The following is a 15,024-nucleotide window of genomic DNA, read 5'->3' on the forward strand; positions in this document are numbered from 1 at the left end:
CCGCGCCCGCGGCCATCGTCGTCGTCGTCCTCCTCCTCCGCGCGCGGCGCCGAAGTCGTCTGCGTCTTCCTCGCCATCGTCGCCGTCTCCTTCGCGCTGTCGCTGATCCTCGCGCGGTGGATGGCGAAGCCGTGGAGCGGGATCCCCCCGGGCGCGACGTCGGGCGCGACGGACGTCCCCGTGTACGACGACGAGCTGAAGGTGAAGGACGGCGAGAAGAGCGCCGAGCTGTGGCTGGCGATCGCGGGGGAAGTCTTCGACGTCGGCGCCGGCGCGAAGCACTACGGCCCGGGCGGGAGCTACCACGGCTTCGTCGCGCGCGACGCCACGCGCGCGTTCGTGACGGGGAAATTCGACGACGACGAGAACCTGCGACCGGGCTTGGACGGGCTCGAGCCGCGCGCGCGCGTCGTCGTGGACGACTGGCTCAAGTTTTACCGCGACGGAAAGACGCACGCGCATCGATACCGCCGCGTCGGCGTGCACGCGGGAGGGCTCTACTACGACGTGAACGGCGCGCCGACGAAGCACAAGCTCGAGCTCGTGAAGACCGCGTCGGCGGTTCGGAAGCGCGTGGAGAGAGAAGCGGAGGAGGCGCGGGCGAGGGCGGCGGTGTTTCCAAACTGCGACGCGAGGTGGAGCGCGGAGGCGGGCGGCGAGGTGTGGTGTCCGGATGGGACGTCGCATCCGCGGCGAGAGGTGTCGTTCGGGGTGCGCGAGGACGACGGGACGGGGACGGGGCGGAAGACGCGATGCGCGTGTTTTCCGGACGAGTCGTTCAGCGACGTGAGGCAGCTGTACCCGGGGTGCGAGGCGACCGCGACGCGGTGTAAGACGTCTTAGGGAAGAGCGCACGCGGCGTGGTCTAGTAGTAGACTCTAGCTACTAGTACGAGTAGGCGATCGATCTTTTAACGACGATGGATGCGATGGTAACTGTCGAACGGTGTGCGTTTCGATTATTAAAAATTGTTCACTGGAATGCGTCGCGCGCGCGCTCGCCTCTTTCCTCCCTCCTCTCGCTTCGCGTCTCTGCCGTACGTCTCGTGTATGTACACTCGTACTCGCGGTCGACGAGAGCGTCCGCCTCGGCGTTCACTCATCACTCCATCGCGACGTCGCCATCCGCGTCCCCGGCGGGCGCGGCCGCCTTGTACTCCTCGAGATCGTTATCGAGCGCCGCGGCGTCGCCAGCGCCTTCATCGCCGCCATCGCCGCCGCCGCCGCCGCCGCCGCGCTTGGGGAACTTGTCCTTGTTAGGGCAGTCCCTGGCCCAGTGACCGAGCTCGCCGCAGATGTTGCACTTGTCGTCGGCGCCCGGGCCGCGCGCGCCCGTCTTGCCGTCGTTTCTCGGCTCCGGGCAATCCCTCGCCCAGTGCCCGGTCTTCCCGCACCGGTTGCACGTGTCGTCGGCGCCGGGCTCGCGGCGCGGCGGGCGCTCGCGGCGCTCGCCGCGGTGGTCCCGGCCGCGGTCGTCGTGATCGGACCTGAACCGCCCGCCGCCGCCGCCGCGACCGACGTCGATCCGCGACGGGCAGTCCCGCGCCCAGTGACCGATCCCGCCGCACTTGTTGCACCTGTCCCCGTCGCCCGGGCCGCCGCCGCGGCCGGCGAAGCCGCGGTCGCTGCGGAATCCGCCGCCGCCGCCGCCGCCGCCTCTTCCGCCGTTATCCTCGCGGTCCTCGCGGATGAGAATGTTCCGGCCGTTGAGGTCCGTGTCGTTGAGCATCTCGATGGCGTTTGCCGCCTCGTCGACTGTGCCCATCTCCACGATGCCGCAGCCCTTGCTCCTTCCTCCGGGGCCTTCGGTCATGATCTTCGCGTGGATCACCTCGCCGGCTTGGCGGAAGTGGTCCTTGAGGTCTTGCCAGGACACGCGCCAGGAGAGGTTGTGGACGTAGAGGCGATTGGTGGAGATCTCGATGACTTCTTCTTCGTAGTCGTCGCGGCCGCGATCGTCGCGGCCGTACGGGTTGTGGCGGCCGCCGCCGCCGCCGCCGCCGCGGGAGGGGCCGCGTCGATCGTCGTAGCCCATTTTTATCGGGTGGAGGTCTGTTGATCGGAAGGTTTTTTGAGTCAGCAGAGGAACGGCGGGCGGGCGGGCGGCGGCGGCTGGGAGATATTAATCGGATGGATCCGTCGTCGCGGTGATCGGTCGTCGACGATCGAAGCTCGGGTCGCCGCGCGATCGATCGCTCGATCGCGCGAGAGCACGACGATCGATTCCGACGCCGTCGACGCGCGCGCGCGCGCCGCGCGCGATGCGCGACGCCGTCCGCGACGTTTCGTTTCGCGCGAAGAGACGATCGTCGCGAGCGGGATTCGAGCGTCGATCGCCGCGCGGGCCACGGGGGGCCACGAATCGGCGACGATCTGGGAGGAATCGACGCGCGAGCCACGATCGCGCGGTGACGCGCGCGAAAACGCGATCGCGCGGCGCGCCCGCCGCGGCGCGCGCACGCGCGATGCGCAGAGAGCGGGTGATGGGAAGGGAGGCGCACCTGGAGGTCGCGCGCGGTGATCGCGCCGTGTGGTGTGGCCGCCCGCGAGCAGAGCGCGCGAAAACGATCATCGCGCCGCGGCAAAAATAAAAAAAAACGCCATTTTGCGCGAACAGACCCGTCGATGAACGTCGATGAAAGTTGAAACGGAACGCGATCAATGTTGAAACCGAGGGGTGGGTGAATACTGTAACCTTGAACCGTGGAGCGTGCACTCTTGCGCCCTGGTACCTTGGTACGTAATAAGTTTACGGACTCTCTCGCGACGGCCGCCACTGATGTCCGCGCTCGCGGGCGCGTTCCACGTCGCCGCCGCGCTTCAAGCGGCGTGCGGGGAATCCTCCTCACCGCGAGGAGAACGCGCGTCGAGATCGTGCGCGGGCGGCGCGCGTCGTCGTTCACCGTCGCCGTCGTTCGTCGGCGGATTCGCGCTCGGCACCGCCGAGAGACGGAATCGATCTCTATCCCTCCCCGCCGCCGCCTCCTCTCGCGTCGAGGCCGCGGTCGACGACGCGCGCCGCTCACTTCGCGCCGCGCGCGTCGCCGCCGCCGCGACCGCCATCATGGGAAAGAAAGCGCGACTCGCGTGCGTCGCGTGCGGGGCGTCGTACAAGCGAAAGACCGCGGTCGTCGGCGGCGACGCGAATCATCAGAATCGATTCTGCGGAACGACGTGCGCGGCGGCGGCGGCGGCGTCGGGGCCGTCGTCCGCGTACGGGGACATCCCCCCCGCGTCGTTCGCGGACGCGGACGCGCCTGGAGTCTACGCGACAGGCGGCGGCGGCTCGGCCGCGGGCGGGTCGTACGCGTGGGAGCGCGAGACCGGCGGCGGCGTGAAGGGATCCCCGGGGAAGCGGAAGAAGAAGAAAAAGGGAAAGAAAAAGGCAGCGTCCGACTCCGGCGACCTCGCCGCGCGCCCGGTCGAGGAGTGCCCGCGGTGCCTCGCGGTGCTGAACATCCTGGACGACACGTGCGACGTGATATCCTCCCCCGGGGAGGCCCTCGATCGCGCGGTGCGCGCCATCGCGAACGCGCCGGGAAAAGTCATCGCCGTCGACTGCGAAGGCGTCGCCATGTCGCGAATCGGCCGCGTGACGCTCGTGCAGATCGCGGTCCCGAACGAGAGGGTGTACTTGTTCGACGTCCAAGCGCTCGGGTCCGAGGCGTGCTTCGAGCGCGGCGGCGGCGGCGGCGGCGGAGAGGAGAAGGATGAGAATAACGCCACGAATCGGAGCGTTACGCTCAAGTCGGTGCTCGAGGACGCGTCGATCACGAAGCTGATGTTCGACTGCCGCGTGGACTCCGACGCGCTGTATCACCAGCACGGCATCGCCCTAAACGGCGTGTTCGACATCCAGCTCGCGGACGTCGCCGCACGCCGCGCGGCGTCGCAGTCCGTCGCGCTGTTATCCGGCGTCCCTAAATGCGCGGCGCGGCATTTAGGCAAAGGCGCCGCCGCGGAGGCCAACGCGCTCGCGGCGTTCGACGGCGTCGTCGACGCCGCCGCCGGGCCCGACGCCGCCGCCATCTCGCGCGTGAGCGAACACCTCAAGTCGAAAGTCAAAGCGTCGTTCGCGCCGGACCTAGGCGGGGACGGGACGCTGTGGGCGAGGCGGCCGCTGTCGGCGGACGTCCGGCGGTACGCGGCGTTAGACGCGTGGTTGCTCGTTCGCATTCACGACGCGATGGTGAGACTGCTTCCCATACGACCCCGTTCGCGGGGTGCACGCCGTTCCTTAAGGACTTTTCCCGTCGTCACTCTTCACCCGCGCTTCCCTTTCAACGTTTGACCGGTAAGACGTTCGACTGACCGATCGCTTCACCCACGCAGTCGGACGCGCGCGCTTTGGACGCGGAGTGGACGCGGCGGGTGACGAGCGCGAGCGAAGGGCGGGTGAGGGAGTACCGCGACCTCGAGGAGCCGGTGTTGCAGTTTCGGAACGTGGAGCGCGCGGTGGCGCCGGATTTGTAGGTTGGACGCGCGGGCGCGGGCGCGGCGTCGTTCGCAGAGCGTCGCGTCGCGTCGCGTTGCGCGAAAGCGTCGGTCGCGCAAAAGTGTCATACAAAAGTAGTGTCGCACGAGGAAAGAAGAGGTCTCTCGTCGTCGCACCGCAGTCAGTCGTCGTCGTTCTCGTCGTTCTCGTCGTCGCACTCGAATCGCGCGTCTTCTCATCACTTTCCGGCGCGCTCGTACGCCTCCGCGAGCTTGGACTTCATCCTGAGCCAGTCCGCGTGGGATATCCGACCGTCTCCGTCCGTGTCCGCGTCCTTCGCGAGCGCGTCCACGTCCACCTGTCCGAAGGCTCTAAGCAGGTCTTCCTTCTGGATCGTCTTCCCGTCCCGCGAGAGCGCGTGAAAGTTGTACTTGTTCATCTCCTCACTCCTCAGCGTCTCTTGCCACAGCGTCGACGGCGCGTTTTCGCCGCCGCGCACGGTGTCGTAGTAGGACCGCTCCGGCGCGACGCTCTGGCGCGTCACCCTCGGGTTCGACCCGGGGTCGAACGTCCCGCGCCACACCGCCTCCGCGCCTTTCGTCGCGCGCGGCGCGGGCGCGGCGGCGGCGGCGGGCGCGGAGGCGGCGGCGGCGGGCGCGGAGGCGGAGGCGGCGGGCGCGTCGTCGCGCGTCGACGACGACGAGGGAGGGAGCGCCGCGCGTCCGAGGGCTATCGCGGACGCGACGCCGCCGAGCCACGCCGCGGCGACGATCGCGATGCCTCTGCCCCAGGACGTCTTAGGGATCGGCTGCCACAGTTTGCCGATCGCGGCGGTGTCGTAGTGCGGCGCCTGGTGGGACATCGGGGAGAGGGGGGAGGAGGCGAGCGGGGGGGGGGGCGCGTGTCGTTGAGGTGTGTCGTTGTTCGCAAAAAATCCACTGTTCGCGCGGGTCGAGGAAACTGCCAGCTGTGCGCGTCCTCGCGTGAAGTCACTGCACGTCGCACGCCGCGGAACGAAGGCGCGCCGTCCCACATCAGAAACGATGCCGAGCGCGAGCGCGTCGTCGCGGTAGTCAGAAGAAGAAGAAGTAGACGAAGGAGAGCGCTCGCGACGCGCGCGACGAGACTCGGTCGCGCCGCGGACGCGACCTCGCGGCCGCGTCGGGTGCCCACAGCATTTCGAATCGTCGTGGCTCCGCTCCGCGACGCGGCGGCGATCGATCGCGATGGCGAGCGACGAGCCGACGATGCGCGACTTCGCGGACCACGTGATATGGGGCAGCGCGGTCCGGGAGACGCACGAGTTCTGGGGCGACCCGGACACGAACGGCGGCATCCGCGCGTCGATCGATAGGCCGCTCGGACGCCCCGAGGTGCGCGGCGGCCCTCCTACTCCTCCCCCTCCCTCGTCGCGTCGCGTTCGAATTCGTCCCGCTCACGTTTCATCGTTTTGTTCCCCTCGACAGATGGAACGCCTGTCCGCGTACGGCGGGGCGCACGCCGCGAACGACGACGACCGCGGCGGCGGCGTGAACCTCTCCACGGACGAGCGCGCGTTCCTCTCCGCGCTCGGGCGCGACCGCGCGCTCGTGACCGACCGCGCGCGCATGGCGTCCGTCGCGCGCGCGCTCGCGCTCGGCGGCGACGCGCCGACCCGACCGCGACTTCATCATCATCATCATCGCGGCGGCGCGCGCCCGTCCACCGCCGCGGCGGCGCGCTCCGCGCCCGTCACGCCGGCGCGCCCGTCCACCTCCGCGGGGTGGTACGGTGACGGAAACGGAAACGACGACGGAAACGAGCTCAGCGCGCTGAGCCCGCTGCCGCGCGCGAGGAAAGACTTTCTGAGGAAAGGCGAGGGGCGGCGCGGCGACGGCGGCGGGACGGCGTCGGCGTCGGCGTCGGCGCGGTCCTCCCCGGCGGCGGCGGGCGGCGGGTCGAGGTCGAGGCGGCCGGCGACGGCGTCGGCGAACGCCGCGCGGAGGAGCGTGGAAGGGTCGCCGCTCCGGCCGAGGTCCGCGCGCGCGGTCACGTTCGCCCCGGGCGGCGGCGGCGGAGGAGGCGGCGGCGTTCGGAGGAGCGTCGAGCGTTTGAGCTCGACGACGACGACGACGCGACGTATCGAACCGCCGCGCGCCGCGCTGAGAGCGTCATCCCGCCGCGGGTTAAAATTCGGCGGCCCCGGCGGCGGCGGCGGCGCCGGGAACGGCCGAAGAGGGCACTTCGACCCGCGCGCGTCGTGGGACTCGTGGGACGGAGGAGGATCGCTTCGGTCCTCCGTCGACCGCGACCGCGAGAGAGAGAGAGACAGAGAAGAAACGGAGAAGGAAAAGGAGAACGACGACCGCGCGAGCCCGAGCCCGATGAAGAAGAGCCCTCTGAAGAGCGCGATGCGAAGAAGCCCCGCGTCGTCGCCGGCGGCGCCGCCGCCGCGGTCGACGTCGCCGACGCGGCCGACGCGTCGCGTCGACGCGGCGGCGGCGGCCGCGGCGAAGGATCTCGCCGACGGCGGCGGCGGCGTCGGCGCGACGACGACGCGACTCAGCGCGGACGAGCGCGGGTTCTTACTGCAGCTCGCGAAGGAGCGCGCGCTCGTGAGCGACCGCGTGCGCGTCGCGGAGGCGCTGCAGACGATGTCGTTGTCGCGCGCGCCGCCGTCCGACGCGAATCCGATCACGCGACAGCCAATCAAGGAGCGGGGGGATTCAGGAGCGACCAATCGGATGACGCCGGAGGAGATCGCGATGAAGTGGAAGGACACGGAGCGGCCGCACACGGCGTCCGCGTCGACGCCGTTGGTGCGGGCGCGGTGGCACCCGACGGGCGCGAAGAAGACGGCGGCGGTGACGAACTCTCCGCCCGGCGGCGGCTCCGTCGCCGCTCCGTCGACGCCGTCGGAGCGCGGCGCGCGGCCGACGACGGCGCCGGCGCGAGGCGAAGGCCGTCGCGCGCACGACGCGCGATGGGACGACCCGGAGACGGACGCGGCGGTGATCAAGCAGCGCTCGGAGGCGTCGTTTCGGAGGATGATCGAGCGGAGAGAGGATACGCTCGAAGCCGTCGCGGAGGCGGAGCGGCGCGCGATCGAGGTCGAGGAAGCCGCCGCGGCCGCGGTGGGGGAGGCTGAGGAGGAGCTGTCGCTGCGGCCGAGGTCGAATTCCGCGACGCCGCCGGGCGGGAACTCGCCCGCGCCCGCCCCGGGGCCGAAGCACGGGCGGCGCGCGGTCGGGCGGCGACCGGCGCCGGCGGCGGCGGCGGAGCCGGCGTCGTCGTCGTCGCCGCCGCCGAGCGTCCGCGACTCGACGCGGGCGAAAGCGGGGAAAGCGCTCGCGGAGTGGGCGTTCGAGGAGAAGTGGCAGTGGGACTGGCAGCAGACCCTGGACGCGGAGCTGTCCCCCGGAGCGGCGCCGTTGCGAGCGTCGACGGTGGCGGAGACGAGGACGTATCGAGACAGGCGAATCGCGCGGCGGTTGGCGCGCGAGAGCATCGACGCGGAGGCGGAGGATGGGAGCGAGAAGAAGTCCGAGATTGAGACCGAGACCGAGAGCGCGAGCGCGAGCGCGCCGCCGCCGGCGGCGGAGGCGCCGCCGTCGTCCACGGGCGCGATCGTGTTCGACGACGACGACGTCAGCGAAGAGGAGCTCCCGCCGGAGACTTCAACGGCCGCCGCCGCCGCCGCCGCCGCCGCCGCAGAAAAAGACGCGGAGGACGACGACGACGACGCCGCGGATATCCCCACGGAGCTCAGCGACAGCGACGGCGACGGGAACGACGACGACTTGTTCACGAAGATCATACGTAGTGGGGGCACGCCGGATAAGCGGCCGCGGCGGCCGTGGCCCGAGCATCGAACGTCGCCGCTGCCCTTGCGCGTCGTCGACGTCGACGCGATTCGCGAGGTGGAGAGTTTGCCGGCGGTGTAGCAGCAGAGACGGATTGATTTAACATTCGGAGGCACAGATCGACGCGCGCCCCCCCACGCGCGCGCGCGCTTCTCGTTCGTCTCTTCGCGATGAAGCGCGTTTCCCTGCGCGCGAGATCGCTTCATCTTCTTCTTCTGCTCACGTTCCTCGCGGGGTTCGCGTCGACGCGCGCGCACGCCGCGGGCGAAGAAGACGCGAGCGCGACCCCCGCCGCGGACGAATCGTCGTCGCCCACCGCGGACGAATCGTCGAGTCCGCGGCGTCATCGCGTCATGCTCGCGACGCCGTGCTACGGCGGGCACATCACGGACGCGTTCCACCTCTCCGTGATCCGCGCGTACGAGCACTACGCCGCGTCGGACGCGGTGTCGCTCGTGTCCGCGACCGTCCCCGGGATCGCCGACCTCCCGAAAGCGCGAGGCGCGCTCGTCGCGCAGTTCCTCCGCGATCCGTCGCTCACGCACCTGCTCTTCGTCGACGCGGACGTCGCGTTCGCGCCGGAGCTCATCCAGCGGTTCGCGGAGTCGAATCACGACGTCGTCGCGGGGATGTACCCGAAGAAAGGGATCGACTGGGGTCGCCTCGCGTCGCGCCTCTCCGAGCCGCGCGGCGACGCCGACGCCGCCGCAAACGCCGCCGTCGACGAGACGACGCTTCTGCGCGCGGCGTCGCACGATTACCCCCTCGAGTTCGAGCACGAGACCGACCCGATCGCCGGCGGCGAGGTCGGGACGTTGCACATCGACGACGACGGCTTCGCGAGGGTCGGTCGCGCGCCCACGGGGTTCACGATGGTGTCCAGGAGAGCGTTGCGCATGATGGTCGAGGCGTATGGGGAACGGCTGGCGTATCTGGATCCGGGCACCGGCGCGACGCACTACGCGTTCTTTCACCCGCTGTTCAAGGAGAACGACGGGGAAGACGGGGGGGATGAAGCGAAGACGACGCGGCACTTCGTCAGCGAGGACTTTTCGTTCTGCGACCGGTGGAGGAACGTGACCGGGAACGACGGCGTGTGGGTGGACACCGTCGGGTGGGTCGATCACGTGGTGTCGCCGGGCGTGATTTTCTCGGGGGAGGCGTGGTTGCGGCGGTTCACGTTGGGTGGTGGGGGTGGTGGGGGTGGGGGTGGCGGGGGTGGGAGTGGTGGGGGTGGGGGTAGAGAGGAGCTGTGAGAGCGCGCGTGCGTGTCGTAGCTTTCGTCGTTATTCGAATCGTGACGTCGTCGCCTACTTTATGCCACAGGTTGGTTGAGTTCGCGGAGCCTGTTTATCGATTCAGCGAAGCCCTTCTCCGCGGCCTTCGTAAACCACTCGATGGCCTTGGGGATGTCCTTCGTCACGCCTCTTCCAAGTTTGTAGCATAATCCGATGTTATGCTCTGCCATGACTTCGCCTCGAATGGCCGCTTGTGAGAACCACGGGAACGCCTCCTTGTATCGTCCTGCTTCGTAGTGGAGAGTGCCGATACTGTTTAGTGCGGAGACGTGACCCTTATCGGCCGCCTTTGTGAACCATTCGATCGCCGTGTCGATGTTTTTCTCCACGCCTCGGCCGCTCTTGTAGAGACGACCTATATTGAACTCACAAGTTGCAACCTTGAAGTGCCCCCTTCTCCCACCACTCCAGCGCCTTCTCGTAACGCTTCGCTTTGTTGTCGTAGACGCTCCCGAGGTTGCACTGGTCTTTGCTGTTGGACAAGTCAGCCCCGGCCTGTTCGAGAAGGTTGTGAAAGCGCGCCTCGGGCAGATCGAGCACGCCTTTAATCCCAAGGACGTAGGCGCACATCGTGGTCCACGATTTATCCTCCAGCAACTTGTCCGGACAACCCGTGAAGTCGAGCGAGGCCGGCAGAGAAGACGCGTGCTTCGAAGCGTTGCGCCACACCGTGTTCACCCGCGAAAGAGCGAGGCGCGTGTGCACGTCCGACACGTGCGATAAGACGACGCTCGCGATGTCCTCGTTCGCGTGAAACGTCGGCGGCTTCACGATTCTCAGAACCTCATCGAGCGTCTTCCGCGTCTCCGCCCGGCTGCTCTCGAGCTCCGCCCTGACGTGTTTGAGTTCTTCTTTGAGCTCGTCGAACCGCGCTAAAAGGAGGCCGAGGACGCCGCCGCCCGGGGCGCTCTCGTCGACGTCCGCGCTCGGCGTTTCGCGCGCGGGCGGAGCGACGCGACCGCGCCTAGATCCTTTCGCCATGACGCCCTCGGGTGAACGCGAGCGTGCGGCAGCGCGGGTGGAAGTGGCGGCGGCGGGGACTTCGTTCGCTCCGAGGAAACTCGAGGCAGTGACTGCTGCAGCCAGGCGTGAAAACGCGAGCGAGTCCGCGTCCGTCCAGCTGTGCGTTCAAAGCGAAAGGGCGACCCTTCCGCGTCCTCACTCTCGGCAGCCCTCGGCAGGTTCCCCGCCGCGGAACGAGCATCATGTCGGTCATGTCCAACGCCACGCGGGTGACGCGCCTGTACAGGTGCGCGCGCGCGCGTCGTCCGCGCCCGCGCGCCGTCGCCTTCGCCCATCGCGCGCGGGTCGCGGCGAAATAGGGTTTTTTTTCCCCCCCTCCGACCCTCTCACATCCTGACGCCCGATCCTCGCCCCGCGTCTCCTCGTCCTCTCGTCAGGCATTCCCTGAAGACGTGCCTGAGCTGGGCGGTCATGCGCGACGTGTTCTACCCCGAGCGCGACCGCATCCGCGCGATGTTCGAGAAGAACAAATCGCTGAGAGATCCCGGGGCGATCGAGCGCGCGATCGAGGATGGCGAGAAGACGCTCGACGGGTACGCGCATCCGGACCCGTACACGGTGCCGTCGTCGTACGGCGGGAGCAAATACGCGCGGAACCCGCCGCCGCCGGGGATCGAGATCTTGTACGACTTTGGGAGAGAGCGGGGGACGACCCCGGGGCCGGACGGGCACTATCGGTAGGCTGGGTGTTGCGACGCGGAGGGACGCGGGGGGCGATCGATCTAGCCGAGAGACAGGATCGATCGCTTCTCGCCGCTCTAAACGCGCCGCGTCGCGTCGTAATGTAATATCATTCTAGGGGGGTACCCTTAAACCTTAACGCCTACTTCTTCTTCTTCGCCTTCTTGGCGTCGCCGCCGCCCCCCCCGCCGTCGTCGCCGGACCGCTTCGCGCCCTCCCCCCCCACCTCCGCCGCCGCCGACCTCTTCGGCACGTACGCGGCGAGCCACTCGTTGCGCCGAATCACGTCCCCGACCCCCGCGAGCTCCGGCGTCGCGTACGCGAACGGATTCCTCGCCATCCCGACGAGCTCGTACCCGAAGACGTCCTCCATCGCCTCCTGCTCGTAGCTCACGTCTACTCGCGTCGGGTTGGACGTCAGAAGCGGGCACCCGGCGCGTCGCGCGGCGCGCACCGCGCCGGCGGCGGCGCCGATGACGTTCAACTTTTCCTCCGTCGTCTCCGACGCGTCTTCCTCCTCCTCCTCCTCCTCTTCGCCGCGGAGCGTCGCCCACGCGTTCGCGATGTTCAAACCGACGCCGAAGACGAGACACGGGCCGCGCGCGGCCGCGGCGGCGTGCGTTTCGTAACTCTCTGCGAATCGCTTCACGCTCGGCGTGTGGGAAGACCCGGCGAAACCGTACTCGTTCGCCATCTCATTCGCGGCGACGCCCTCGCCGATCAGGCTGACGTCCACGCCCGGCTTGTCCAACGCCGCGCCCGCGCCGAGGAGCCACCACACGTCGGACGGCGCGTCGAGCGCGTGCGCGTCCGCGTCTGGGCCGCACACCACGTGGAGCGCCGCCGGCTCCGTCGGCGATTCCGATTCGTTCGCGTCGCCGCCGTCGCCGCCGCCGTCGTCGTCGTCGTCGACGCGGTGCCCGCTCACGCCGAGCATGAGCGCGTACTTCACGACCGGGAACAGCCACGACGCGGCGACGACGGAGAGCGGGTAGCTCGCCGTGGACGCGAAGTCGTTCAGCGTCTTCGCCGTCTTCGCCGCCGCCGCGTTCGCCGCCAGCCGCGCGTCGTCGTCCGCGGTCGCCGCCTCCGCCGACTTTGGGACGACGACGTGCGCGTTCCCTCGCTCCGCGAGCTTCAACACCGCGCCCCAGCGGCTCGCGCACGCGTCCGCGTCGATCCGCTCGCTGTCGCGCTCGCCGTACCCTCTCGGGCCAAGGATGTGCGACGTCCCGGTCTTCCCGAGGAGCTTGACGTTCTTCACGCACGCCCTCGCGGACGCGGCGGCGGCGGCGCGGGCGTCGATCGCGTCCATCTCGACCGCGGCGAGACGCGAGGCGAACGACGCGAGCGCGCATATCGGCGCGTGCGTCGCCGCGTCCTTCTCGAGGCACGCCTCGCCGCAGTACTTGACGACGTCGCATCGCTCGCACGCGGACGGGGCCGCCGCGAACGACGCCGCGCACACGGCGCAGCAGTTGACGCCGAGCGCCGGTCCCCCGCCGTCGCGCGCCGACGCGTCCCATCCGCGCAGGCGCTCGACCGCGGCGTCGTCGAGATACTCGGGGGGCGCGGGGAGCGGATCGACGCAGGACACGCGCACGAGAGTCTCGCGCGTGAGCGACCAGTCCGTCGCGGCCGACATCGTGGGAGGCGGCGTCGTGGAGTGCGCCGTCGCCGCCGACGCCGCCGCGCTTTTCGCGTCACGATCGATCGATGAACTCGTTTTGTCGTTATTGAGTTGGGGTCGCTAATTCGAGGCGTCTACACTCGAGCGCGCACGTCGTCGGGTAGGCACGCTCGTCGTCGTTCGACGCGTCGCGCGTCCTAGTCGACGTCTCGGAGCGAGCGCGCGTCGCGCGCGCGCGTCGTCGCGAACCCGACGCGGCGGCGACCCCGCCGGCTTGCCTCCTACCAGTCGGGGAGCGCCCCGCCCCGTCGGATTCTAAAAGGAGATCGAAGCATCTAAGCTTCGCGACGACGCCGGCGGTCGCCATGGACACGGAGACGATCCTCATGAACCACCGCCCGCCCGAGGAGCCGGACAAGCAGACGATGTCGATCGAGGCGCTCATGGAGGGCTGCCCCGCGGCGTTCATCGACTTTTACTACCTCACCACCGCGGGCGACGGCGTCGCGGACGATCAGCCCAGCGCGGCGCAGGTCGCCGCGCGGCTCGCCGCGGGGCAGGCGGCCGACGCGCTCGACGCGAAGAAGATCGAGGAGTTCATCGACGACGAGGTCGATCCGGAGCACATGCCGTTCGTCCGCGACGCGCTCGTGCACGCGGAGAGCAGCGCGAGGGAGGGCGACGACGCGGGCACGCAGGATGCCTTTCGATCCATCGCGGAGTTTTTCTTGAAAGTCGGCGACCCGCGCAAGGGCATCTTCTTCTACGAGAAGCGCCTCAAAGCCGCGAGGAAGGCGAAAGACCCCGCCGCGGAGATGGTCGCGGACGGCGACCTCGGTAGGGTGTACGAGTCCATGGGCGACATCCCGCACGCGATCGCGGCGTACGAGCGACTCGTCGCCGTCGCCGCCGCCGACGGCTCCCGCGACGACGTCTCTTCCTCGCGAAGGCATCTCATTCGCGCCTACAACGCCGCCGCGGACGCGAAGACGCGCGAGGGCGACGGCGACGGCGCGGTGCGCTTCCTCACGAGCGCGCTGGACGTCGCGAGGAAGGAGGGCGAGAGCGACGGCGGCGTGCTCTTGGAGGCGGACGCGAACTACCGGTTGGGACTCGCGCTCGCGAGGATCGGCGAGCACGCCGCGGCGTTGGAACGCCAGGACGACCACCTGACACTGTGTGCGCGGAAAGCCTCCCCCGTCGACGCGGTGGGCGCGGGGAAGGCGCGACGCGCGCTCGCGGCGTCGCGGCTCGCGATGCGCGACGCCGCGATCGCGAGCGGCGAGACGGCGGCGGCGGAAGCGCATCAGAGGGAAGCGGCGCGATGCCTCGAGTTTTTTCTGGACGGGGAGCCGCCGGATAACGGCGGCGGCGGCGGCGGCGGGATGAGCGCGATCCTCCTCGCGAAAGCGCGCGAGGCGGAGACGGAGGAGGAGAGCGGAGGCAAGGGCGTCGTGAGGGACCCGGGCGCGGACGCGCGGGCGTGGTGCACGCTCGGGAAGATTCGAAGCGCGGAGGGCGAACACGCCAAGGCGGCGAGTTGTTTCGAAAAGTTTTTTGAGCTCGCGCGCGGGCTGAGCGACCAGCGGTTGCTCGACGTCGCGCGGATAAACCTCGGGATCGCGCGCGGGAAGGTGAAGCAAGAGAAGTTCATGAGCACGGTGCTTCACGCGGGGGAGGATGGCACGAAGGAAGGGAGCGAGGCGTTGGGGAACTTGTTGAGCTGGAAAGTCGCGCGCGCGTGACGACGGGAGGCGACGGTCCGTCGCGGACGACGCGTTCCTCCTCCTCCTCCTCCTCCTCCCATCGTAGCGCACACTAGCAGCGGTCGCTCGCTCGCGTCTGATAGCATTGGATTCGCACGATGCGCCTAAGACAAACAAACTACTCGTGTTCTCTGCTGTCATCTATCTCACCGTGGCGAACTGCCCAAACTCCGGGGTCGCGAAGGATATCCCGCGTCCCATCAACGCCGTCGGGTCCGTCCGCGGTCCGAATATCTTCATCTGCCTCACGTGCGTGTCCCTTCCGTTCTGGTGGTTCGATAACACCGCGATCTGAAGAAAGAACGCGCGCAGGCATTCGCCGTCGTCGCCGCCGCCGCCGTCGTCGCCGT

At 69.2% G+C, this 15,024-nt stretch overlaps 10 protein-coding genes across 10 annotated transcripts; 6 read left to right on the forward strand and 4 right to left on the reverse strand.

Moving 5' to 3' along the window:
• Window positions 1-120: 120 nt before the first annotated feature.
• On the forward strand, window positions 121-843 carry MICPUCDRAFT_12257 (uncharacterized protein; the record flags this gene model as incomplete). Its single annotated transcript, XM_003055090.1, has 1 exon — window positions 121-843. The coding sequence occupies one exon, from the start codon at window positions 121-123 to the stop codon at window positions 841-843; it is 723 nt and encodes a 240-aa protein (XP_003055136.1).
• A 258-nt stretch (window positions 844-1,101) lies between these two features.
• On the reverse strand, window positions 1,102-2,034 carry MICPUCDRAFT_50581 (RNA binding protein; the record flags this gene model as incomplete). Its single annotated transcript, XM_003055628.1, has 1 exon — window positions 1,102-2,034. One exon carries the CDS (start codon window positions 2,032-2,034, stop codon window positions 1,102-1,104), a length of 933 nt encoding a protein of 310 aa, XP_003055674.1.
• A 744-nt stretch (window positions 2,035-2,778) lies between these two features.
• MICPUCDRAFT_38106 (uncharacterized protein) lies at window positions 2,779-4,472 on the forward strand (the record flags this gene model as incomplete). The annotated part of the gene is made up of 2 exons (XM_003055091.1): window positions 2,779-4,188; window positions 4,332-4,472. 2 exons carry the CDS (start codon window positions 2,779-2,781, stop codon window positions 4,470-4,472), a joined length of 1,551 nt encoding a protein of 516 aa, XP_003055137.1.
• A 200-nt stretch (window positions 4,473-4,672) lies between these two features.
• Window positions 4,673-5,296, reverse strand: MICPUCDRAFT_50583 (uncharacterized protein; the record flags this gene model as incomplete). The annotated part of the gene is made up of 1 exon (XM_003055629.1): window positions 4,673-5,296. One exon carries the CDS (start codon window positions 5,294-5,296, stop codon window positions 4,673-4,675), a length of 624 nt encoding a protein of 207 aa, XP_003055675.1.
• Window positions 5,297-5,660: 364 nt separating this feature from the next.
• MICPUCDRAFT_50584 (uncharacterized protein) lies at window positions 5,661-8,357 on the forward strand (the record flags this gene model as incomplete). The annotated part of the gene is made up of 1 exon (XM_003055092.1): window positions 5,661-8,357. One exon carries the CDS (start codon window positions 5,661-5,663, stop codon window positions 8,355-8,357), a length of 2,697 nt encoding a protein of 898 aa, XP_003055138.1.
• Window positions 8,358-8,629: 272 nt separating this feature from the next.
• MICPUCDRAFT_38108 (uncharacterized protein) lies at window positions 8,630-9,532 on the forward strand (the record flags this gene model as incomplete). The annotated part of the gene is made up of 1 exon (XM_003055093.1): window positions 8,630-9,532. One exon carries the CDS (start codon window positions 8,630-8,632, stop codon window positions 9,530-9,532), a length of 903 nt encoding a protein of 300 aa, XP_003055139.1.
• A 59-nt stretch (window positions 9,533-9,591) lies between these two features.
• Window positions 9,592-9,936, reverse strand: MICPUCDRAFT_13333 (uncharacterized protein; the record flags this gene model as incomplete). The annotated part of the gene is made up of 1 exon (XM_003055630.1): window positions 9,592-9,936. A coding segment is annotated over one exon (345 nt), but the record flags the coding sequence as incomplete, so codon positions are not given.
• Window positions 9,937-10,960: 1,024 nt separating this feature from the next.
• On the forward strand, window positions 10,961-11,278 carry MICPUCDRAFT_12445 (uncharacterized protein; the record flags this gene model as incomplete). The annotated part of the gene is made up of 1 exon (XM_003055094.1): window positions 10,961-11,278. A coding segment is annotated over one exon (318 nt), but the record flags the coding sequence as incomplete, so codon positions are not given.
• Window positions 11,279-11,420: 142 nt separating this feature from the next.
• Window positions 11,421-12,923, reverse strand: MICPUCDRAFT_38109 (uncharacterized protein; the record flags this gene model as incomplete). The annotated part of the gene is made up of 1 exon (XM_003055631.1): window positions 11,421-12,923. One exon carries the CDS (start codon window positions 12,921-12,923, stop codon window positions 11,421-11,423), a length of 1,503 nt encoding a protein of 500 aa, XP_003055677.1.
• A 132-nt stretch (window positions 12,924-13,055) lies between these two features.
• On the forward strand, window positions 13,056-14,653 carry MICPUCDRAFT_46342 (uncharacterized protein; the record flags this gene model as incomplete). Its single annotated transcript, XM_003055095.1, has 1 exon — window positions 13,056-14,653. Exon 1 carries the CDS (start codon window positions 13,274-13,276, stop codon window positions 14,651-14,653), a length of 1,380 nt encoding a protein of 459 aa, XP_003055141.1. The 5' UTR covers window positions 13,056-13,273.
• Window positions 14,654-15,024: the final 371 nt, after the last annotated feature.

Source organism: Micromonas pusilla, assembly GCF_000151265.4.
Source record: "Micromonas pusilla CCMP1545 genomic scaffold MICPUCscaffold_1, whole genome shotgun sequence".
In the NCBI taxonomy this organism is placed as follows: Eukaryota; Viridiplantae; Chlorophyta; class Mamiellophyceae; order Mamiellales; family Mamiellaceae; genus Micromonas; species Micromonas pusilla.